The sequence below is a fragment of the Protomyctophum bolini genome, assembly GCF_963924005.1.
Source record: "Protomyctophum bolini genome assembly, chromosome: 6".
Lineage (NCBI taxonomy): Eukaryota > Metazoa > Chordata > Actinopteri > Myctophiformes > Myctophidae > Protomyctophum > Protomyctophum bolini.
Genome location: NC_137867.1, coordinates 15,553,116 through 15,577,156, shown reverse-complemented (window position 1 = coordinate 15,577,156; position 24,041 = coordinate 15,553,116). Strand labels below are relative to the sequence as shown.

The following is a 24,041-nucleotide window of genomic DNA, read 5'->3' as shown; positions in this document are numbered from 1 at the left end:
GTGTAGCTACTTTCGACTATTTAATAAAAAAAGACTCGTAATAAATATTAACCACTTTTACCTTTAACCTAGATTTAGTTGTGTAGCTTATTTCCTTCATAGAAATTACTTTATTTAGCAGACGGAAAAAGGTTTTTTGTCGAATCTTATTTTCAGTCTGTAAAAATACACTTCAACTTTATTTAGGCGAAAGGTGAAGGCGTACTCTATGGTATTTACTAGTCGTCGAGTCGATCCTGTGTAACGCAGCCTACACTTCATTTTTAAGTCTAAAGTCTACTTTATTATACATTCATAGACTGGAATCAACATCATGTCGCTTCTCAGAGGTAAACCTTTACATTTCTTACAGGATCCCGACATAATGTGATGATTTCTTTGTGCATTCATTTATCAATGCATAATTACATTTATAATACAAAACCAGACACCTGATGCCAACATTATATTCAAATCTAAACATTATCTGCATGATGTTAGCCATGATTGTTCATGACGCTCGTACTTCAGTCATGTTTCAGGGCTAGCATGAAATAGGGTAAAGGTGACTTTTTTTTACCCTTCTGAATTCTGATCTGAATGAACTCTGATCATAAACCCCTTTGAATCCATGTTTCTGAGAAAGATCTGTCAACTTTCCAGTTAAATTAGGCTTTAATTATTTTTAATTTGATCATAATTTCTTAATCTCCCTGTTCCTTATTTTACTTAAAAGACACAGTGGATGGGGTTTTTGTCTCTTGTTTGGAATTGTCAGTTTGACAAATTTACTAGCTCTGGTCCTAATGCTATGGACCAGAGCTAACAAACTACTAGCATGTTCATATAGCACAGCAAGTTGCAACAACTAAATAATGTAACATTTGTAACTCTTATGAGATGATGATGATTTCTTACACATACATGGTATATCTGATCATCAAACCAGTTACATTTATGAGCTGGTTGGTTGTTGTATCTCACATACATAGCTGCCAATTGTTTGCACACTAAGCTATATTCAAGGTTCAAGCTTCAACGTGTTTATTGTTACATATACACTACAACTGCAGCTGGTGTAATGGATGTTTTAGAATGCCAAATTGATTGAATATATTTATTATTGTGTATTTCTCATTCAATGCTATTCAGCCACTTCTCACAGCATCTATGCACTAATTCTAACTTGACTGCAGCTGTCAATCTAACATCTGATCTGACTTCTCCATGCTTACTATCACTCTGTCAGCGAATGTATACTACTACTATTTGTGTGTTGCCCTTATCTTTAGTGCAGATCCTTCTATGAACATTATATTATATGAACAGCATCTCTGTTAGAGAGGACTATAAGAACGGTCTGAGATTGGGATGTGGGGCTGCCGGCCGGAACAGGCCAGGAGGCTTGTGCCTATGATCTCACATGTTGTTCTTCTGCCTGAAGGCTCATTCATAGTCTGGATTTTCGGTGGTGGAGTGACCACCGAACTACAACATGACGTCACGAGCCGCGGTGAAGAGAAAACCACCGCCACCGTCCCAGCCCTTCTCTCTGTTTTTACTCACCACCGCTCAACGTTATTTCAGCTCGGGTGGTCACCTCACCACCGAAAATCCAGACTATGGAGGCCTTTAGCCTTCAGTCTTCATAATACATTCTCCCAACACTTCACCCTGAATGGACATTCATATTTTCCATTACACTAGTGGTAGCTATGAGTGGTAGCTGTAAATTCCTCTTCAACAGTGTGGATATTGATAACAATTCAAAATAACTAGAAAAGCAGTTCCTGCTGAAACTGCGTGTGCTCACTGAAAACTTGCAATGTATATCATGTACAGCTGAAGAAAAATGTCACACTTGTATGAAGTGAGCGGCGCTATCATAACTACGATAGGATGGTATCCAGGGACCTCGCCGGTTTTCCGACTCGCCGCGGTTTAGTGCATTTTTGTTTTACTTCACCTTTATTTAAATTGCATTGAATTGAGAGAGAGAGAGGATAGTTGTTTAGAGTTTACACTAACTGAAGTAGGAATGCTAAAGTTTAAACACCAAAGTACTGAAACAATGTAATTCATTAGTAAACAATATACTGAAATGGTAGGCTTACTTACTATCGGTATTCACATACTCACCTTTTTATCATTATCTAGCTAACCATTTAATTGCACAAAATAATTTGATCAACAGCTGTGGGTTTGACATAATAACTATACTGGTGAAGACAAAATGTTAGCATAGATGAAGACATTGAACTTGAAAAAGTTCGCTGCTGCGGCGAGTTGATATACTGGCGAGTTCTCCGGTATTCGACGATAGGATCTCCATGTATGTGCATAAAAGGCACACAGACAGACGGGAACAACGGCTACTAACAAAGCCCCGGCACTATAACTGAGACAAATTGGTCGGATAGGTGGAGCAACATACTCTAGGTGTGACAAGCATAAATAACAGCATAAAGCTGAACATTTTGAAGTTTGAACTAGAGTTCTAGCACAAAGTATGTGGAGCGAGCCCGCAATAAGAAAAATAGTTAAAATAGCAACACAAATAGCTGTAACTATGTTTTCATAGGAAACTGCGGTTTCTGCTATTTTTGGAAATTCTTGAAAAATGGATTATCATTTCATGACGAGCCCAAAATAGGGACGCGGTGGACGCCAGATTGAATGTGGTTAAACAACATACACACATTTCTTCAGATGCTGTCTCTGTCTCTCCTCAGGTGTATTTATTGTATCTGCCAAGCGCACTCCTTTCGGTACGTATGGTGGTGTGCTGAAGGACCACAGTGCCACTGATATGGCTGAGCATGCTGCCAAGGCTGCCCTGGCAGCAGGGGGTGTGGCCCCAGAACTCGTCAACAGTGTCATTATGGGGAATGTCATGCAGGTACAGCAAATCCAACAGTCAAGTATCAAATTCCACTTGATATCCTTAAAATGTAACTGCTATAGAATGAGATCCAGTCTAGGTCTGGTCTAGTTTTAGGTTAAAATGAATATACCGGTAATCAATATAAATAGTCTTGGTGGCTCAACCAATACGATTATATAACGGAAACCTGCCGTCGTCCAGGTTAGATTTGTAGACGAACTGTGACACCGCCTCTCCTGTCTCTCTCCACTGTTTTATTTAAATGCATTTAAAAATCTATGCATGTGTTCTGATGTTTTGGTCATGTTTTTACTCCTGGATTTATGTTGTGCTTATCGTTCTGTTTCAGAGCTCATCAGATGCACCTTACATTGCACGCCATGTGGGTCTCAGGTGTGGCGTGCCAATCCCGGTACCTGCTCTTACTGTGAATAGGCTATGTGGATCTGGTTTTCAGTCAATAATCAATGGTGCTCAGGTAAGCTTCGCCATTAACAGATTCTACAGGAACATTGATAACGCTGTGGCTCCGAAAGAGATTGTTGTCGGTCTGTGTGTCTGTCAACGTCAATTCCTGAACTCGCTGTCAATAAGTTAAGGTGTAATCACACTAATACTTTTTTAGGTTTTATATGGAAAATTAAAGGGGCACAGATATGTCATCAGTTAGACTATTTTAAAGCCATGCTGTCTATAAGGAAGTGAATGACTGTCGATTCGGGCTGAAATCTTACCTAAATATGGAGTTATACATAATAGATATTGTACGTCATAGATGAGTGGTGTCACTCATGAATATTGAACATATGAAGTTTTGACAGCCATGTGAAGCCAACTGACTAGAAATCGGTTTTGCTGCGGCGCTCAAGTGGCACAGGTGTAAAGTTCCTGCCAACCAACCGTGGAGACGAGCGGTTAGAATCCTCTGTGGTGCAACTGGCTTGGGCAAACATCCCAACTAACTTAATTGGCTGTCTAGTCATGGCGCCTCTTCACGATGGAAACACAATGTATCAGATAGGCCTGTCAAGCTAAAAAAAAATAAGGCCATAGCCACTTGCCCAAAATGTGCCTTATATAGGTTTTCAATGGTACCCCGATGTTCAACCCATGAATTTACCATGATCTAACATTTATATAATAATCAAAATGTTATTTGGATGAGGATAATAAAAAACCTTGAACGATTACTATTGCAATCTTTTGGGTCAATTATTAGATTGACTGGCCTAAGAGGAGATGTGGTTGACTACACCCTTCCCGAGAACAACATGTACATGGGGGAATTGGCAGTGACTACACATTAAACTAAATTGGGTTGTATATACTGTATGGATTTATGGAACATAACCTATTGTGAAGCTGTAACTGTTCACAGAAAGTTTACCTTACTTTGCTACTACAGGGAAAACATGCACATGTACATATGTTACTATTATTTTTACACTTTGATTGCTCTTTATGCACTCTATTTTTGTTTGCTGTGGTTTTGTTGTTTTGAATGTTATGCTATCTATGCTGCTGCATAGATAGCATAACAGGAAGCCAAAACAAAAATAAGTTTTACTCTTTTATGTACCTGTAAAACCTTGAACCTTGGGGAGAGATAAACAAAAACAAAGATTATTAAAACAAACTGATTTATTCCACATTCCAGAGACAGTACAAGTACACTACAGGAGTAGTGATTTGATTGTCAGGTAGCTTTGCAGAAAATGTAGTGTATCATACTATCAAAAGTATTATGGTGTGCATGCTCAAGAGTGTGCATGAAGGCTTTTACTGTATACTATTGCTTTACCTATATTGATTGAACACTATTAACAAGTTTGGTAACAGACAGTACAAGTAGTACAGTCAAAGGTTATAATGCTAAAAGGATTGTACTGGATTGTACATTGTACTGAATTCATCAGTAAGATATACATACAAATTACAATACATATCAGTATGTGGTGTGTCTTCCTGTTATAGAGTAAAACCAAAGTTCTGTTTATTATGATATGTTTTCTGTAGGAGATCTGCCTAAAGGAATCAGAGGTTGTCTTGTGTGGTGGATCAGAGAGTATGAGCCAGGCACCCTACGCGGTTCGCAACATAAGATTTGGCACCCGTTTTGGATTTGACCTAAAGGTTTGTTGTTTTTGGCAGATTTCCTTAATCTCCACTATAATTGACTCGCTTTTAGGTAATACGTGGTGTGTACGTGCACATGAAATATGTATTATTTAACTCCAACTCTTAACATTGTAATGTATTCAGACCTTGGCTGAGACAGATGTCTACCAGGCAATAGAAATGTATTTGTATTTAAACGTTTCTGTCTCATTCACAGCTAGAGGACACACTGTGGGCAGGGCTCACGGACCTGCACATCAAGATCCCCATGGGCATTACAGCAGAAAACCTTGCAGAGAAATACCAGATCACCCGAGAAGAGTGTGACAAGTTTGCACACCAGTCCCAGCAAAGGTGGAAGGCTGGTCAGTGCAGCTACGTTACTAATAGTTCTGTTGTCAGATTACATACACATATCATCACTGTCAGGTCTAGTGTCCAAAACTGTTATTTTCAGGAAATGGAAAAAGATTAATCCAATGTAGTTAGTAGTCACAAATTCACAATGAAGCTCTTTTGTCTGACGCTGCTGTAATCTGAGTTCCCAGAAGTTTTATTTTTCGCCACTTGGCGGGCGAGAAAAAAGGAACGTCTGGGAAAAAAGGAACGTATCCCTGTGAGGGAAGTACGTTGCGCTCAGAATCTGAGCGGACACTCCCCTTTCCGGTCTGAAGCACTGTGCATACCATGAAAATAGTCCGAAGGGAATCCAATTCCAAATTGAATTGTAGTAGGCCACCACCGCTCAAGGAGCAATTGTTTCCCTTCCGTCTTATTTAGATGTAGCGCCCACTCCATGTGGAACCCGCCCCTGTTTTTTGATTCGCATTTCATTTGAAACGCAACGCACTGGGCCACGCCCCTGCTGCACAGGATCTGAGGCCAATTTTCCTAGACTAACGCTGCTGTAGCAAGGCTTTCGTTTACAAAAGAATCATTAAAAGTTTCTTCCCGATAGCAACAATATGCAGAAGCTGTGGAAAGCCTTGTTTCTACTTTTACATACTGTACATACTACATGTGCGCACACAGACCATTACCGTATCTGCTCTACATTATTTTTTTTATTTTTGTTTTTATTTTGTCTATCGGCAGCTCATGAGGCAGGTCATTATACTGCAGAAATTGCACCCATCGATGTGAAAGCCAAGAAGGGCAAGGTGCCTATGACACATGATGAACACCCTCGTCCCCAAACCACATTGGAACAAATGGCTAAGCTTGCTCCAGTCTTCAAGAAGGGAGGAACTGTTACAGCTGCAAACGCATCAGTGAGCACAGAACACTAAATGTTATGAACTTTCTCATCCCAACAGAACTTTAATAAAATATTGTTATATTTTTTCACCATGGCTGTCACATACTGTCTTCCATAATGAACAAAAAGTTGACTTGCCTAACTTATATTACGGAATTAGAATGTTTGACTTTCACACTGCTATGTGTATAAGATCTTAAATGCACTTTTGCATGATGATATACAGTATATCTGGAAAACACAAATTCTTCTTCCACGTCTCCAGGGAGTATCCGATGGGGCTGCTGCTGTGGTGATTGCCAGTGAGGATGCTGTGAAAGAACATAAACTCACTCCATTGGCCAGAATAGTGGCCTATCACGTGTCAGGATGTGACCCAAGCATCATGGGAATTGGTGAGTCTCTCGTTTGCTATAGACAAATCCACAGAGAGGTGCCCTGGGCGCGGCCATTACTGAGGTGTAATCCATGGATCAGGTGCTCCGTAGGCCAGGTGTGGCTAATCAGTGCTGCTGTGCTTAATGGTACACCTCATGTAACATCATACCCACCAGTAAGACGCGCAAACGCGGGAAGCGAACGCAGCTCGTACATATTTGGGTTTTTTTAAGATTTATTTTTATCTTAGCCATAACCATATAAGGAGTCCCCAAAGCAGCTATACGTCCAAATATGGAGTGTGTTGCATCAATCACAAACAAATCACTCAGCTCCATATATGGGCACAAAGGGGGGGACACGCACGCACGGACAGACATGATCTGCTAGGTCTCATAGTAAGTGCTCACTGCGTTCGCAATCACTGCGTTCGCAATAATGCATTGCACCAGAGCTGAGTGACAAGGTTTCCACACCTGAGCTGACAGCCGCGGACGTTTTCTCTGTCGGCCAGCTTCTTTTCCGGGTTTTTAGACAGCTGGTGGATGGAAAAGAAGCTCCGCCCACGCGGCAGGTTGCTGTGACGGCCAGATTCCCGGAAACGCTTGCCTCCACGGCAGTCAGCCGCGGAGGTGGAGCTTAATTTCCATCCACCAGCTGTCTAAAAAAACGGAAAAGAAGCTGGCCGACAGAGAAAACGTCCGCGGCTCTCTTGTAAGTGTGGCAACAGCTTGACGCTGACCTGATTAGAGGTATACCACTGAAATCAGAGGCGGAAAGTTCTTATAACGGCAGGGGGTTCAGGCAGCCACGCCCCCCCCCCCCCCCGCCCCAGCGGTGGAAAAAAAACGAGTTTTGTTTTTTCGAACAAAAGCCACCTTATTAGCATTTGAATGCGGCATGCGCGGCGGCCCAACACCTATCTTGTAACGTAACCCCTCGTAAAGGTATGTGACTACGTGCATGACAACATGACCACTGGGGAGGGGAAATTTCAGTGGACAGTCAGTGGGTGCATAATTTACTGCAGTGCATATAGATATATTTTGCCAAAATGCAGTGGGTTCAGTCGCGCCTTTGCCAAAATGCCAGGGGGTTCAATCGCGCCTCTGAACCCACGGAGTTTCCGCCACTGACTGAAATGCTTATGTTTAGGCATTCATTTAGAGATGGTTAGGCATGGGTTTGGTGTGGTTAAGGTCAAGATAGGCCAATGACATTGGTGACCTTAAATGACCAGATTCAGAGCTTATAAATAAATATAAATGTATTGATCTGAATGAAAAAATTATTTTTATTACTGCTCTGTGTGTGTAACTCGCTCTAATCTTTTATAAATAGGTCCAGTTCCAGCCATCACAGAAGCTCTTAAAAAAGCTGGCCTTTCTATCAACGACATGGATCTTGTGGAGGTTAATCTCACCTCATTTACATACATTAATGTTCTGGAAGTGGTTGTGATTGTGAAGGTCATCAGAATCTCCTTTTGCTTTGTACAGGTGAATGAGGCATTTGCTGCCCAATTCCTCGCTGTTTCAAAAGCCCTTGGACTGGACCCAGAGAAAACCAATGTCAATGGTGGAGCTATTGCCATTGGACATCCTCTCGGAGCATCTGGAGCACGCATCACTGCCCACCTGGCTCATGAGCTCAGGTGTCCTTGTTGTTCCCTTCACATATTGTACCCTGTACTGTAGTACGTCCCAACGTGTACAACGTTTCACTCATGCAACGGCTCATAGTAATATCAGTTTTTTCCCCCCTTTCCTACAGGCGACGAGGGGGAAAGTATGCTGTTGGTTCTGCTTGCATTGGTGGTGGCCAGGGCATTGCCATCATCCTGGAAAACACTCAGTGAAACTTCAAACTACTACTGCATGTGCCTTGAAGATGTACATCAGAGAGAAGACCAAGACTACACCGTCCACTCACAGAAGAACATTATATGCAGTTGACCCATACTAAATAACAACAGTGATACATTCAAACTCCTTCTAGTATTACCTCCTATTGATACATTTGTGAAGAGTGCTGGCTGTATTTATTTTGAAAATTACTCACTCCATTTTGCTCAGAAGAGCTATGAACATACTGTATAAAGGGCTAACTTGTTCATATTGCCTGGATCTGTATGTTTTTTTCTATATGATAAACGTAACCTTACACCATGTTGCGTATAGGATATGTTTAAGCGAGTGTGGTCTAGCCAACACCAACTCAGGACTCCTGAATCGCTTCCCTCCACACTCGACTATCTAATGTAGTACCTACTGTACCTACAGGTATTTAGCATCAGGGTCTTGAGTAGCATTATGTTTTTTTAAACTGATGGTGAGGGGGAAAAGCCGATCTATGTTTTGTGTTATAACGATTACAATAATAACAATTAAATAAACCAATTATAGCAAAATGAGGGAGGTGGTCACAGATGTTGGTGTCAGAGGTTAAAATGCCTCTTGATTTCATCTTTGCCTTAGACTTGTTTATAACGCTACTCTGTTAACAACCAGTAAGATGCCAGTAAATTACTATATCTCTGTAAAATAAAATTTAAAAACTGGAATGTTTTTAATCGAATTTACTGTGTTAAACATATGTTCAGTTAACTACACTACCATGTTGCTGCAAAATATGCTTTTAAGGCCTAATTATTATCAATAGCATGAATAATCTTAACAGTAACTGCAGAATAAGCTGAATGTATGCAGGTTTAGTTCTCCATGAGCATGATATGATATCTTATCTGTAACGAAGACTCTCACTTCCAGTCATGTCATGTTGTTGGATCTGAGTAGTTGCTCATTGGATATTTAGTCCCCATATATGGGGATATCCGACTAGGACGTTGGGCTATATGACATATGATCCACATATGTCTAGTATGACAATCCCTATATTTGGCCCGAACCGACCTAGTGCAGATATCAGATAGATGTGGTAGAACCATATATGGATATATCTAACTGGTTTAGTCTTCGTGACAAGCATAGTCGTAGAATATATATAACAAGGGTCTGCTTCAGGGAGAAAGCAGAAGTCAAAGCATCCTGGTTTAAGTTCTAATTGGACACCACTGCGGCGGGTCCTAATCTAAGTAATCTAAGAGCCTTGAGCTATTTTATATATATCAATTACCAATCAAATATGGTAAGTTCATTTTAGAATTATGCAGTTTCATTTTCATTCTGGGTATTTCAAAATAACTCAGTTATGTAAACAGTCAAAAAAAAAAATTGTTTACTTTAATATTTTTTGTAGAGTAGGCAGTGGCCGTTGTCCCTGGCCTTGGTGTGCATGATTTAAAAAGAATATAAACAATGCAAAAAAACAAACTAACTAAAAACTACTACGTTATAAATAATGGACATGAAGGTTTTGTGTGCGCCTTCAAACGTGGTTTATATTGGACTACAAAGACCATGAAAACCTAGGAGCGCTGTTTACGTCAACGCGTCCTTATATACGTAACTTCCCCGGAAGTCTTTCTTTTTTACTAGCAAAGGTAAGAATGACCCATTTCCACACCATTGAAGGAAAACAAATCTGTTTGCATCTCAGATTTTATAGTATCATCACTATATCCCAACACTGGTAACCTAAAGTATATGTCCTTAGGATCCATTTAAAGTGATTATTGTGTGATTTTATCACATTATGACTCTATAATAAACGTTAAGTTTATCGCTAGGCCTGGCGGCTAGCATTCAATAAACGAATCGCTCGCGACCGACCCACCGCTAGCATTCTTGCTATCAGGACGCGTTGTAACATTAAACTCGGTTTTTGTCAACGGGTTTGCTAAGTATGACAGCTGTGATCTACTAACGGTTAACTTTATATTCAGTATTTGGCTATTTAAAGTAATGAATCGATGTATAATTATGGGCTGCATGACGCTCAAGTAGCGGCTAGCTAATATGGTACTAGTACTAGGTACTAGTTAACGCGTGCCTGTGTCATACCAGCCTCAGCATTAGGTGTACATGTGGTTTTGTTATTAAAACTGAACGCCGACGGTATAATGGTAAATGCTAGTGGTCGGTCTCAAATACTTTAAGCTGTTAGGTCAACTCTAATAATGCAAATATTGCATGCTATGCTACCGTGCTACTACGTGTCAGTGTTGGTACACTAAATATGAGAAATCGGTCTGTACTCTGTTTGCAAGCTGACGCTAGGGTTCATTTGGTTATCCATATTATCAATTGCCATAACTGTTGCATTATGTTTATCTGTTTTTGATATCTACCTTTATGTTATGATGCTAATGCTATGCTATCTAAACTGTTGTTCAGCACTTGGTTATTAAATACAAATGGTTATTAATCATTATCTTAAACACAATTGACTGAAAATGTGTTTGCGAACTGACCTTTCAAACTTAAAGCTAATGTTGTATTGTGATTACCCTCCCCCAGATGGCAGAGGGCGACAAGAAGAAGGTTGCCAAGAGGCCGCACTGCAGCCGGAACCCGGTTCTGGCCCGTGGTATTGGCCGCTACTCTCGGTCTGCCATGTTCGCCCGCAGGGCTATGTACAAGAGGAAGACCAAGACCACAGAAACCAAGGTGTGTGTGTGGCACAAAATATAATGTATATCATCAAAGTCTTGTGCAAAATACTTCATGAGTTACATTTCCACATTTGCTACATGTGTGTAGTATCTTTATTAAATTAGCATCTTGGTTTTATGCAGCCCGAGAAGAAGCTGAGGGTGAGGCCACAAGCTACCGTTGTCAAGACTGTTGGAGGAGACAAGAATGGAGGCACGCGTGTTGTCAAGCTGCGTAAAATGGTGAGTTTTTTTAAAAGTCTGGTCAGTTCCAAGTAATTCATCTGTACGTGACATGACAAGTTCCAACGTCTACATTTAAAATCTAAATCCAATTGTTGTAATGTGAGGAGATAATTAATATAATGTGATTCTCTGAAATATTGGCATCAAAACAATGAAACATGTCATTGAGCATGCACCGAAACAATGTGCTTGTTTTGGATTACAAGTTTGAAAATAAGCTACAGAGCACTTTGATCACACTCTGAAGTGGACCCCTCAATCAATAATTTGAAACATAATTTCAATATACAGCATATTTTCTTGGATTGAACATGTGAACCATGGGTAGTTCAGCATTATTCTCACCTATGGATGTCAACTTGTTTGTACATTATGTGCTAATTGGCCCTTAAAACGACTTCTGTATGTGTTCCCTACTGTAGCCCCGTTACTACCCAACAGAGGATGTTCCCCGCAAGCTTAAGAGCCATGGCAAAAAGCCCTTCTGCCAGCATGTGAGGAGACTGCGTGCCACCATCACCCCAGGAACTGTCCTCATTTTGCTCACCGGTCGCCACCGTGGAAAGGTAAGGACTCCTTGGGTATACTGTTGGTGCTGTCGTCGTTGCTGTCGAGCAAAAAACTAGTTTTTCTTTGTCACTAAAGTAGCAAAGATGACCAATTCCACAGTCTTATCTCTTATCTGCAAGCTCATAACATTGCAATGCTGTGTGAGATTGTCCATTTATATTTGCGGTAAGTGGTTTAAGTCAGTCTGTAGTAGGGATGCACCGAAAGGGAAATTCTTGGCAGAATACCGATTATGATAATGATTATTATATATATCTTTCCTACCATTGCTGTCATGTCCGTACCTTAAAGCTACCTGATTTATGGAAAAATAAATGGTTATGGCAAAACTTATTTTCTGCTTATTCGGACCAAAACCAAATGGGTCGAATGCATTTTTAGACATTTTCTGCGGCTGAATATTCAGTGCATCACTAGTCTGTAGGTATAAATCTAACAAGATTGCGACTATCTACACTGGATCCCCCTCATTTAAAGAATAGTAAGTTTTGGACATTCAGTGTTTCTACCTGATGGCAACTGTTAACAGAATTGCATGACATTTTGATTTGATGTTGAAATATGTGCTGAGAGATGCAGAAACTATTATCCTCCAATTAGAGTATCGGCAGTATTGAGGACGGCATTGGGTTAGGTTAGGGCCACTTGTATAGCAGGTAGGAAGTGAACAGCTAAAAAGCTGATGTCATGACTTGAAAGGACTACTTTTAACCTTAGTGTCGTGTACATAAAATAAATCTTAATTAAACTACAGTACATCAAATAGATTTGGCTGAATCTGACATTGTTAAACAGTTGTGATACACATGCTATTTCTCCCTAGAGTGCCTCTCACAAATGTGTGGGACAATTATGGAGGCATACACAACTGAGCCCACACACTGAACCCGAGTTCAACTGCTATAAACAACATAAATTGTGTCAGCTCTGAAATGAAGAGAACCCTTTAGATAATTTGTATGTGTGACAGAGTTTCTTCCTAAAATAAATTAATTGTATTCTATACACCATATTGGTATCCTATGTCAAGCTCTTATAGTTTTGTGAGGCATTAATTCCAGTTTGTTTAGGGAAGTGATCTGTACAGTAGAGGCACTTAAGAATCCAACGTCACAAACCTTGACTATTGAGTGGTAAAATACAGGTCTTAGTGGAGTATGTAATGATGTATTAACTGTCTGCTGTCTCCTACATTTCAGCGTGTTGTGTTCCTGCAGATGCTCGCAAGTGGTCTCCTGCTTGTCAGTGGTGAGGACAACTACATTTTCAGTATCTAAATTATTTGTGTGCAAATGTTTATAGTCAAAGGGTTTAGGTGGTTAATGCTGCCACTCTTGACATGTTTTAATTTTTAACATCCTCAGGACCTCTTGCCGTGAACAGAGTTCCCCTGCGTAGGGCGCACCAGAAATTTGTCATTGCTACAAACACCAAAGTTGACATCTCTGGTGTGAAGATACCCAAAACTCTGACTGACGCCTACTTCAAGAAGAAGAGGCTGAGGAAGCCCCGTCATCAGGAGGGAGATCTCTTTGATACAGAGAAAGAGGTGAATTATCCACAATTCCACATCTTGAAATACCCATTTGTACCATTTATGTTTACATAGTGTATTGAAACATCACTAATTTCCCATTTCCTATCTCCGACTACAGAAGTACCAGCTGACAGAGCAGAGGAAGGAGGACCAGAAAGCTGTGGACTCTCAGCTCCTGCCTGCCATTAGGAAAATCCCTCACCTGAAGGATTACCTGCGCTCTAGCTTCTGCCTGTCTAATGGTGTCTACGCACACAAGCTGGTTTTCTAAAAGTTATAAATAAAGAGTACTACCGTTAAATTATATTGGTGGCTATTTATTTTTTTACCCATAACTTTTGAGTTGGCCACTTACTGCAGGCTTTGAGTTTGAATAGTCTCATGAGCCACTGCCTCCCACAATTTTCAAATATCTCAGTCAGCCTGGACCCAGAAAGAATATCGGTGGGATAAAGCTGATGTGCTGCCTCCTCCCCGCTTCAGTTTCATAATTACAGTTGCACAGTATGGCTAAATCAAAGCCTATCACTTGTCAAGAAATGGCAGATTCCTTTCTCGGCTTTCAGATGTATTTCGACTCACTGTATTCGGTCAGGTGATTGTGAAGTTGTCTGACGCTTGGTTTGAATAACTTAAAGGACCACTTTTCAACCTTCATCATATAATAGGTCCTCACTAATAATCATGATAAAATGGCATGATTTTTTTCTACTCAGTCTGTCTCAGGAGGGCTGTGGGCAGTTTAGAAAACCGTCTTCCAGTGACATAATCATTAGGCAGATTATTTAAACGATATTCTTTTTTACAAAAATGTTTAGATTTTCATTATCGTGAGAACGATGGCTTCCATTTTCGCATTGCAACTTTTCAGGACTAGAAAGCCTGCAGTTTTTATTAGCTTGTATTCCCCATCGATGTCACTGGAAGACGGTGGCAATGTTTAATTTATGCTAGAAATTAAGCTATTTTAAGTTATGTAATTGCAGTGTTTGAATTCATTGCTTTTATCCTAGTTGAAATAAATGGAAGTGGCTAATATTAGTGGCTTTCTTGGTTCAGGCATTGTACAAATTAACCCATTAAGATCTGGGGTAGATTTTACATGCACATCCACTGAGGTGCTGGACAAACGGGACTGAAAACAATCCATGGTAAAGCTCCACTGTTTATTCAATGTTTCAATTGATCAAACCAGTGGAACAGAGTTTCTTTACCAGTGTTGCAGACTTTTCCTCAGTTCATTTTATAAATGCCCAATAGTTCTGAAACGTTTGTACCAAGGACCTCCAAAATATGTATTTGGTCATGGACCCATCTGAAAGTGCCTTTATTTTAATTTAGAACCACTGTTGAATCCAAGTTCTGAAAAAGTTGCTATATACACCAGGTAAAATTACATTATTTCTAGGGATGCACCGAAAGGGAAATTCTTGGCCAATATCAAATATAGGAAACAGTTGGCCGAAAACCAAATGATATTTTTCCTATACCATTGCTGTCATAAAGCTACCACATTATGGCAAGACATGATTGCAAAACTTAAGTCACCCATTTATGCCGGACGTGAGTTTTCTGAAAAACCTATGTTTCTGTATCAGTGGTGCTCAATATTTCATGTCAAGGACCCCAAAATGTATATGTAGTTCCAGGAACTCCAGAAGCCAAGGGTTGTTAAACGTGAAAGTTGCGCCACATTTTCAAGATATTCTAAAATAGATGTAGCTTGTAGTGCAGCACTGCCACGCTGAGCTTGTAGATATGCTATTTCAATAGCTAAAGCATAACGTGCTTAAAACACCAAAAGGGGTTCCTGCCCAGAATGGGTTAAAGAATAATCACTATGGGTCATAAAACATTTTCAGTACTTTTGAATGCATTAATTGCATACACTATTCGGTGATATATTTTCGCCTTTTTGGGGCCGAAGCCAAATAGGCCGAAGCTACATTTGCCATTTTCGGCCGAATATTCGATGCATCACTAATTATTTCTCTGTTTTAAAGGGTTAACCGGGCTAACTTCAAATCTCAATTGAATGTGTGGTGTACAACAGTGATTAAAAGAACGACCACTACATAATGCTCCTAGACAGCCAAACCATAATGCTTTAATTAGAAAAAAAATTGGTCACACCTAATGAAACAAAGACAAAAAATAAATACATGTTTCATTTCTCATATGGCCATGGGGTTTTTCTTTTTTTTTCTCCTCCAAAAACAAAGTAGTTCAAAGTAGGAAAGCAGCACAGAAAAAGGCAGTGCCCCTTTATCAGGAATGATAGAGCCTTTCTGTCAAAATCAGTCAGTAAATAATGGTCAGTTGGTGTTATAGGAGTGCATTTCTCTTAGCCGGACTTGAACAGCAGAATGGCAACCTGGCCCAAGTAGAAGTAGATGAAATGCTTTGTCTCGTGGGTAACGTAGCTGCCGAAGTTCCTCCCAACGATGCAATGCCAGGTGGGGTTGTACTTCTTATCAAACTCCTGTGAGGGGGAGACCAACAATACCAGTCAATCACCTGTAGCCCAAGTTCCACGCAAAATATTTTGTTAGCTTGGGTATTTTTTGCCATTTCTGAAATGTTCGCATAGATGTTCTCAAAATAGGGATGTCAGGTTTAAGGCTATGACAAAAATATAAATCAAGGCTCTCAAATAGCCTTCATTTTATTATAATTGCCAGCATATGTACAGAGAGTGCCCTTGTGTATATGACATTAATGAACTACCATTGCCATAACAGAACTGCAAATAAGAGGTGAATGACAATTGGATGTTTTGACTAATGCAATACACTGGTTAGTTATGTGCATATAATTAGTATTTCACAATTTAAATAAGCAGGCATAATATAAATCTTAATTTATTCTTTAAACACTTAAACACAAAATATTTCTCGTGTACTCGTATATAACATGTAACAAAGTGTAAAAAAGATTGAATCTAAAATCTGTGTGTTAATTTATCCATTTGTAATTGAGTACAAATTGCACATGTATGGGTACATTTGGCCTTTTACTGTGCAGGAGTGTGAGTGAATAGTCGTTACCTTTTTGATGTATGCAGCAATGTCTTTTTCGATGTTGTACTTCTCCAGAGCCTGTGTGGCACACTCCACTGCATCTTGCTGCATGTCCTCAGACATATCTGCATTTTTGATCACTGCCTTTCTGTCAGACATGGTTGTTGTTGCTGTGAGAAACCAAAAACAGTAGGGGGCATTAAACTTCACATTAGTGCAGACATGCTACTCACTAGACACTAGTTCTTCATGATACATTTCTGAGCTGGGGATTTTAAAGCTGCCATCATAAAAGCGTAAATTTAGCCAACATGCATGGTTGTTAACGTGTTACCCTGGACTGGTATGTTATGTTATCAGTTGAATCGGAACAATCATTCACATAAATTGTAGTTTTCAGTAAATGGAAGGGTAGAAAAACTACAGAATAAAAACGGATACATTTGAGGCGTTCTCCCTACTCTTCTGTTGAGAATTTTAGACTGCGTCTGTCGTGTAGGTAGGACACCTACTGGTTGACAACTAGTAAAGCATGAAACTCATAGCTCAACATCTCCCCTGACTAAGTAAAGCGGGTGTTGCCGTAGTAGAACAGTGGAAATTTGGTCTCATGCGCGAGACCGCAGTTCAATTCAAGTCACGAATCACAGCTTTAAGAAATGCCATTTCATGCACAGAGTAAGCTATAGTTAATGTTACATAATAAGCAACACATGATATCCAATGAAACTGGCCATATACTCGTGTTGCATAACAGTTTCCATCAGCATCACAGCATCTCTACGATGCTCCGTAGTTTCTATGGATACGCAGGAGGACACTTGATCAATCGTATATTTTCTTTAGGTGTAAAATAAAACGCGCACAGTCCTCACACCAGGCTGTATTGCAGATTGCACTGCAACTCGGCAAAACTAAAAAATAAGCAAACACGCGTGTTTAACCGCGTCTCTGCTCAAATAATGCAACAAATAAAGACTTTACTTTTTAAAATGGCTTAAGACCCTGAGCTGGGGATATAACAGAGAACCACGCCACCGTGCACACACACACACACACACACACACACAGCAATGAATGGACGCAAATATGAACGCGAAACGCTAGCTTGAGCAAAGAAAAAAGGCCATCAATTCACTGACCACATCTACGGACTTGACTGTTATGTATTCAAATGTATATCATTTATAGATGAAACAAACTGCTATTTAGATGCATATAGATTTTTGATTTACCTATTATATCCTCGTAGATTGCTTGACTTCTTTAAAGAGGCGATTCTTCTCTAAGCGACAACTCCCGCGAAGTGGTTGACACAAAAGTAATGTGGGTGTGTGACTGCCGTAGAATGCTGTGTTGAACATATCCCATTGGCTGCTATTAATGCACTTCGCACTGCCATTGGTCCATTTAGGACTGTCTTCCCTGGTATTTCTGTCAGCATTTTGTTTCCAACCATCATGCCTTGCGTCTATAGCCTCGTTACCTTGACAACCTTAGTAAATAACAATGTTCACGCCTAGCTATAGCGTCAAAGTCAAACGCTGGCTGCTTCTGATACTGTACAGAAGCCATAATGTTACACTTTTTAAAGGTGCCTTTTCGTTTCACTGAAGATTGTGACAGTTTAGGGTAAACTGTGATTTACTGTTGATGCTTTATTTGTACAGTATTTCCACCAGCTAATTGAAGAAAGTAGCTTTTCACAAATGAGTTATTGGTCATGGACTTTTTGAACAAAATGTATTATTGAATTGAGGTTGGGGAAAACAGTATTTAAAACTTTTTCATCATGTATTTATTTCACTCATACACTTTAATGCAGGGATACTCAAATAGATTTACCTGTGGGCCACATTACAAAAATGGCAAGGGGCCAGGGGCCAGTAGATAAAATTACGACATTAATGATACTTGATAACTTCTCTTTCAATTGCTTTATTTTCGCAAAATGTATCAAAGTACAATGTGCATGCACACAATATGTAAATAAATAAATGTGTTACATTTTCTTGCATAAACACAAAGAGCTGTTTCCATAACTGCACAAATTATTGCACATAACATGAGTAGCTGTTATAATAACATAATAACATAACATGAGTAGCTCTTTGCCTGCCTGCCTGCCTGCCTGCCTGTCTGTCTGTCTGTCCATGAGTAGTTATTTGTCTGTCTGTCAATGAGTAGCTGTCTTACTGTCTGCCTGTCTATGAGTATAGCTGTCTGCCTGCCTGTCTATGAGTAGCTGTCTGTCTGCCTGCCTGCCTGTCCAATTGTCCATGAGTAGCTGTCTGTCTGCCTGTCTGCCTGCCTGCCTAATTGTCCATGAGTAGCTGTCTGTCTGCCTGTCTATGAGTAGCTGTCTGCCTGCCTGCCTAATTGTCCATGAGTAGCTGTCTGTCTGCCTGTCTATGAGTAGCTGTCTGCCTTCCTGCCTGTCCAATTGTCCATGAGTAGCTGTCTGTCTGTCTATGAGTAGCTGTCTGCCTGCCTGCCCAATTGTCTATGAGTAGCTGTCTGCCTTCCTGCCTGTCCAATTGTCCATGAGTAGCTGTCTGTCTGCCTGTCTATGAGTAGCTGTCTGACTGCCTGCCTGTCCAATTCTCCATGAGTAGCTGTCTGTCTGTCTGTCTGTCTGTCTGCCTGTCTATGAGTAGCTGTCTGACTGCCTGCCTGTCCAATTCTCCATGAGTAGCTGTCTGTCTGTCTGTCTGTCTGTCTGCCTGTCTATGAGTAGCTGTCTGCCTGCCTGCCAGCCAGCAAGTTGGTTAACAGAAAATAAATTGTTATGGCTGAGTAAAATAAAATACAATAAACACAATTTGCCTGAAAATAGATTACCCAGCTATGACCTTTTTCATGAAAAAAAATGAGTAGTGATATGGCTGACTGAGTAAAATAAAACAATCTTCCCTGAAAATAGTGAAGAGCAATTTCCGCAATTACCATTTCCGCAATTTCCGCAATTTCCATTTCCGCAATTTCCGCAATTTCCATTTCCGCAATTTCCTCAATATTCCATTTCCGCAATTTCCGCCATTTCCATTTCCACCATTTCCGCAATTATACCATTTCCGCAATTTCCATTTCCACCATTTCCGCAATTACAATTTCCGCAATTTCCATTTCCTCAATTTCCGCAATTTCCATTTCCATTTCCAACTATTAATGGCAGCTGGGTTTCATCATTCAAATAAAATAGAATTCTGTCCGTTTAGCTATAAAATTATGTCAGGGAATAGGGATACACAGTATATGTCTTTCATTTGCATTGCATCTCCCCCCCAAGCTTTTATTTTCGTTCGAGTAATAGTACAACTCTAATAGTATTACTTATAATAATGTAATTAAAGATAACTTCATTCAGATTTATTTATTTTTATTTCATTTTCCAGATTTTTTTTTCTTCTTTTTTTTTAGATTTTCATTGGTGGGCCAGTCATAATGGTCCCGCGGGCCTGATGTGGCCCGCGGGCCTGAGGTTGAGTATCACTGCTTTAATGTATTGCTATTTCTTGGACATAAAGATTGCCACATGCAAGCACAACGCTTTATGATTCCAGCCATCAAGTTAAAGGTGTCTATTAAGTTCACTTGAAAGATTAAAGTTGGGAAACAGGATATATCTCAACAATAACCCTTTACCAAAATACAAATATGCTGACCAAAAGCACACAAAAATGCAACTCCTATAACATCACCCAACATTATAAAAATACTAAAATAAACACCAATATATTCGCAAATATGGAACAAATGTCTATAAAGCATAAGGGAAATGGCACATGCAAGGTATTCCACATGTCAATGACTGGCATAAATCACACAAGTCTTACAATTTCCAGTATTACCATGTGAGTGCATAAGACATTACATTAAAATTCATTATGGAACAGGGAAACACTATTAATCTCAAGTTTCTCTCATTTACCTGGATTTAACAAAAACAATATCAGTCTGTATATCAGTCTGGCGGGATTACCAGTGTGTATTTTGGGCACGTCAGAGGCAAACCATTAGAAAAAATAGAAGCTTTCTACCTCATCTTGAAAAAAAAAAGGACCTGGCCAACATGGCCAAGCCAAGGATAGAGCCCTGGGGAACCACAGTCAATGAAGGCAGCCAGTGGTTGATATCCATCTGACATATACTTCATTATGAAATAATGACACTGAAAACTGTTGAGGCACACCGAGCCCAATGATGAGGTTACCCCATGCAAATGTCACAGAGCTATACAATGTGACGCTCACTCTGACCTGAGATCAGATTCTAAAAATGTCTTCTACATCCTGACAGTTTTCTGAAAAAGCTGTTTCTATGTCAGTCGTTCTTCGATTTTTCAAAAATAGCAGACCTACAAGCTCGTAGCGCGCCACTCTGTGGCGCTATGAGCTTGTAGATCTACTATTTTTCAATAGCTAAAGCATAACATAGTGCTAACACCAAAAGGAGTTCCAGCCCAGTCGTCTCAGAAGCACCGACTGTTGCTAAGATAAACAAACAAGGCAACAGCTAAATATTTCACAATAATGAGATGCGTGGCTAAACCAAGACAGTGTATTATGTAGGTTATTTCACAGTCAAATTGGTAGATGATAAAGCGGTGTTGCAGGGACACCATGAATAAAAATGCTTTTGTGTACATGGAAAACTATTTGTCACGGTAATGCTCAATTAACCTCTGGCCAAAAAAAACCCAGGGAAACTGCTTTAATAGTGTTAAAGACGACAATTTGAGCATTTACTTCTTTTTTTAAGTAAAATTATATTAAGGTTTGACCCAAAACCAATAAAATATAAATAAAAAACCATCACAGCTCCTTTCTTTCCAACAGTAAGTAAATAAAAAATATTCCAAGGAATACTAACACACCAACACATATGCATTCATGAACATGCTTTACACTTTTTGTTCACAGGTAATCAGTTGTTTTGTTAACATTTTCTCCAGCAGATAAATTCGCGTTTTTGTTTCACTCGCTGCGGTCCTTTGGCTCTCTGTATCTGTAATGGATATACTCAAAGATGTCCCTTTCACTGTCCACCATCAGAGGCTCGCCTGCCACTCCTACACAACAGACAGCAATAACAGAGTAGAAATAACAAATCAAAATTAGAAAGAGACATTGATTCTTAATTGACAGGTAGGAGTTGCATCAAATTGAAACAGGGTCCAAATTGCTGTCTGTTGAAAATTGACAGTGACTCACCAGTGACCCCGAGTGGCCGTACAGTGTACTCGTTGAGGGTGAAGCCTTTCTCCAGAGCATGAGTTCTCATGTTCTTATTAAAGATATCACTCCCAGTAAAATACAGAACACCACAGTAGTACTGGTCCTTGGGAATTATCCTTGGGACAGCCAGGAGAGCACAGGGATAAATGGGTACAGATTTAACAAGAAACTATAGACACCCATGATTTATAAATATATATGAAGTTTAATACCAAAATATAAAAGGAGGCGAGTACCCACCTGATGTCAATACGCCTGTGAAGGTACTCCTCCTCCTCATCTTCATCTTCATCATTTCTTTGCACCTGGCAAACACCCTATAGAACAGACATGCGCATTAAATGGCCCGCAGGCCAGAACCAGCCTGTTGATCAGAGAATAGGTCTAAATTCCTTTTATTTTGAAGGCACAGGTTTATGCATTGTGCATGAATGCGTGCATTTGTGTGTACCACCATCACACATCTGAAAAGCACTGATCCAATGTAATAATAAATACATTATTTTGTATAGCACTTTTCAAAAACAAGTTTACAAAGTGTTTTGCAGACAACAGAACAGAAAACAACAGGCAACAAGCAAAGGAAATACGGGAGAGGTAGAAATTAGTCTTTAAAATATATTTTTTTAAAGTGGCCACCAAGGCAGCCCTTGCGGCAAATGCGCCTTTGCCTTCTGTTACAAGCCTTGTCCTGGGGACATAACGTGTATCACTCATGTTTGTTCATGCAACTCAGCATCTTGGTATTTAAATGGTTGCTTGAAAACCAAAGCTGCAACCATTCATGATTATTTTAGGTGTATTTCTTTTTTTATGCTGTGTTCCCTATGTAATGTTATGTAATGTTTGACTGTCTGTTTTTACGTTTTGTGTTTCCTGTGAGGACTGCGGATGAAAATTAGAAACTGTGCTATATCTGGCGTATTTACGTCCATGTGACGTCCACATTGTCCTGTCCAAATAAACAAATAAAGTAAAATCACTGTCCAACGAAAGTGAGTGCTAAAAGGAGAATATTTGACAGTAAATGTAAGGTCTTCCATAAGTAATGAACTTTGAAGTATCTATCACTGATGGTGTGCCCCCTTCACACACACATACGCAATAAAGGCCCTGAGACACCAAGCCGATTTGCAAGAACAGCAGATACAGCGACTGACCTGATCAGATCGCTTTGTGATGGGACAATTGATTTGCTGCTCACTTTGGCTGAGAGCTGAAGAAAGAGCTCCAAAAGTGTGAAAAATGTAGACGCACCACAATGACTACAGCGATTGTCAGCCATGCCCAGGGCCTATTTTGTAAGACCTTTGTCCCTGTAGAGACTAAAACCTGGTCGTCATTTTGAGACAAAACAAGAAGAAGCAATCTTCCTTCTGTTAATTACACCGACTTAAATGTACAAATAGATACAAGATGTGATATTGAAGTGTCCAACTGTTGTATAATTACTTTCATGTTATTGTAGTATACATTTTGTATTTTTGTTAAATATTATAAATATGAAACAATGTATACAGCTCATACGGTATATTGCTAATGTAATGATAGGGTGTGGTTAGGATATGAATTAGTTTTGCCCTCAACAGCAATCTGAATTTCTCATGTAGTCCCCAATGACAAATAGTTGCCCACCCCTGCTATGAAAGCAATAAACCATCACATAGTGAACACGGTCATGAGGCTCGTGTGCTTAGTGGAGTGAGGGCATATCGACTTCATTACAGCACTAATTGCATTACCAATTACACTATCAAACGCATTTGGGTTTTGCCCACACGTAAGCTGATTAAGCAGAGGCCTCACCATGAACTTGGTGTCTCCTTTGGACAGAGTGTCTGTCACAAATCCAATGGATTCAAAGTGTTCCACAACAGCATTGATGAGTTTGGGCTGAAACAAACAAATGGAAGTTTGGAATTAAAGGAATTTGAGTGTTGGTATGAAATACAGTACATTCAAGCCACTGTAGAAATGTCCCTCACCTGCTTCTCAGACTCAGAGGTGAAGTCTGGGTGGGTCAGTAAGATATCAATATCACCACTGGATTCAGCACCTAGGTATCATCAACATGGATGTAAGAAGAAAGACAATACCAGACAGAAGCAAACTGCAATATCTTTAAATGGAATGTTCTCACCTCTCCTGTAGCTTCCACAAATGGTTCCGATGTATTCTGGGGCTACCTTTTCCAACTCCTTCATAATGAGAACCTAAACAAGCACAAATGTAAGGCCACTTTATGTAAAACTATGAACAGTC

At 39.8% G+C, this 24,041-nt stretch overlaps 4 protein-coding genes across 5 annotated transcripts in view; 2 read left to right on the top strand and 2 right to left on the bottom strand.

The window, feature by feature from the left end:
* The first annotated feature begins 170 nt into the window (after nt 1-170).
* Nucleotides 171-9,180, top strand: acaa2 (acetyl-CoA acyltransferase 2). Its single transcript, XM_080764993.1, has 10 exons — nt 171-329; nt 2,712-2,878; nt 3,213-3,341; nt 4,880-4,996; nt 5,199-5,346; nt 6,077-6,252; nt 6,505-6,634; nt 7,959-8,029; nt 8,117-8,271; nt 8,391-9,180. The coding sequence occupies exons 1-10, from the start codon at nt 314-316 to the stop codon at nt 8,473-8,475; spliced, it is 1,194 nt and encodes a 397-aa protein (XP_080621119.1). The 5' UTR covers nt 171-313; the 3' UTR covers nt 8,476-9,180.
* A 1,848-nt stretch (nt 9,181-11,028) lies between these two features.
* On the top strand, nt 11,029-13,826 carry rpl6 (ribosomal protein L6). Its single transcript, XM_080766254.1, has 6 exons — nt 11,029-11,185; nt 11,314-11,412; nt 11,838-11,981; nt 13,185-13,233; nt 13,350-13,534; nt 13,641-13,826. Exons 1-6 carry the CDS (start codon nt 11,036-11,038, stop codon nt 13,791-13,793), a joined length of 780 nt encoding a protein of 259 aa, XP_080622380.1. The 5' UTR covers nt 11,029-11,035; the 3' UTR covers nt 13,794-13,826.
* Nucleotides 13,827-15,609: 1,783 nt separating this feature from the next.
* Nucleotides 15,610-17,886, bottom strand: dynll1 (dynein, light chain, LC8-type 1). Its single transcript, XM_080766253.1, has 3 exons — nt 17,778-17,886; nt 16,570-16,712; nt 15,610-16,004 (listed from the first exon to the last, which is right to left on the bottom strand). The coding sequence occupies exons 2-3, from the start codon at nt 16,699-16,701 to the stop codon at nt 15,867-15,869; spliced, it is 270 nt and encodes an 89-aa protein (XP_080622379.1). The 5' UTR covers nt 16,702-16,712; nt 17,778-17,886; the 3' UTR covers nt 15,610-15,866.
* Nucleotides 17,887-19,190: 1,304 nt separating this feature from the next.
* polb (polymerase (DNA directed), beta) overlaps nt 19,191-24,041 on the bottom strand; it is a 205,665-nt gene continuing 200,814 nt past the window's right edge. For both annotated transcript variants that reach the window (XM_080766754.1, XM_080766753.1), the window contains 6 exons: nt 23,920-23,992; nt 23,765-23,835; nt 23,586-23,672; nt 22,020-22,096; nt 21,756-21,895; nt 19,191-21,613 (listed from right to left, as the gene is read on the bottom strand). In XM_080766754.1, coding sequence (XP_080622880.1) covers nt 21,519-21,613; nt 21,756-21,895; nt 22,020-22,096; nt 23,586-23,672; nt 23,765-23,835; nt 23,920-23,992 — 543 coding nt within the window. In that variant the 3' untranslated portion in view covers nt 19,191-21,518. The remainder of the gene's footprint in view (nt 21,614-21,755; nt 21,896-22,019; nt 22,097-23,585; nt 23,673-23,764; nt 23,836-23,919; nt 23,993-24,041) is intronic.

Bases quoted from the DNA above. Each gene is read 5' to 3' on its own strand.
- acaa2 (XM_080764993.1), top strand. The intron at 3,342-4,879 runs GTAAGCTTCGCC...TGTTTTCTGTAG, and splicing joins CAATAATCAATGGTGCTCAG to GAGATCTGCCTAAAGGAATC. The intron at 8,272-8,390 runs GTGTCCTTGTTG...CCTTTCCTACAG, and splicing joins CACCTGGCTCATGAGCTCAG to GCGACGAGGGGGAAAGTATG.
- rpl6 (XM_080766254.1), top strand. From the start codon at position 11,036: ATGGCAGAGGGCGACAAGAAGAAGGTTGCCAAGAGGCCGCACTGCAGC. The intron at 11,413-11,837 runs GTGAGTTTTTTT...TCCCTACTGTAG, and splicing joins TTGTCAAGCTGCGTAAAATG to CCCCGTTACTACCCAACAGA. The intron at 11,982-13,184 runs GTAAGGACTCCT...CCTACATTTCAG, and splicing joins CCGGTCGCCACCGTGGAAAG to CGTGTTGTGTTCCTGCAGAT.
- dynll1 (XM_080766253.1), bottom strand. From the start codon at position 16,701: ATGTCTGACAGAAAGGCAGTGATCAAAAATGCAGATATGTCTGAGGAC. The intron at 16,005-16,569 runs GTAACGACTATT...TCCCCCTCACAG, and splicing joins TTGCTGCATACATCAAAAAG to GAGTTTGATAAGAAGTACAA.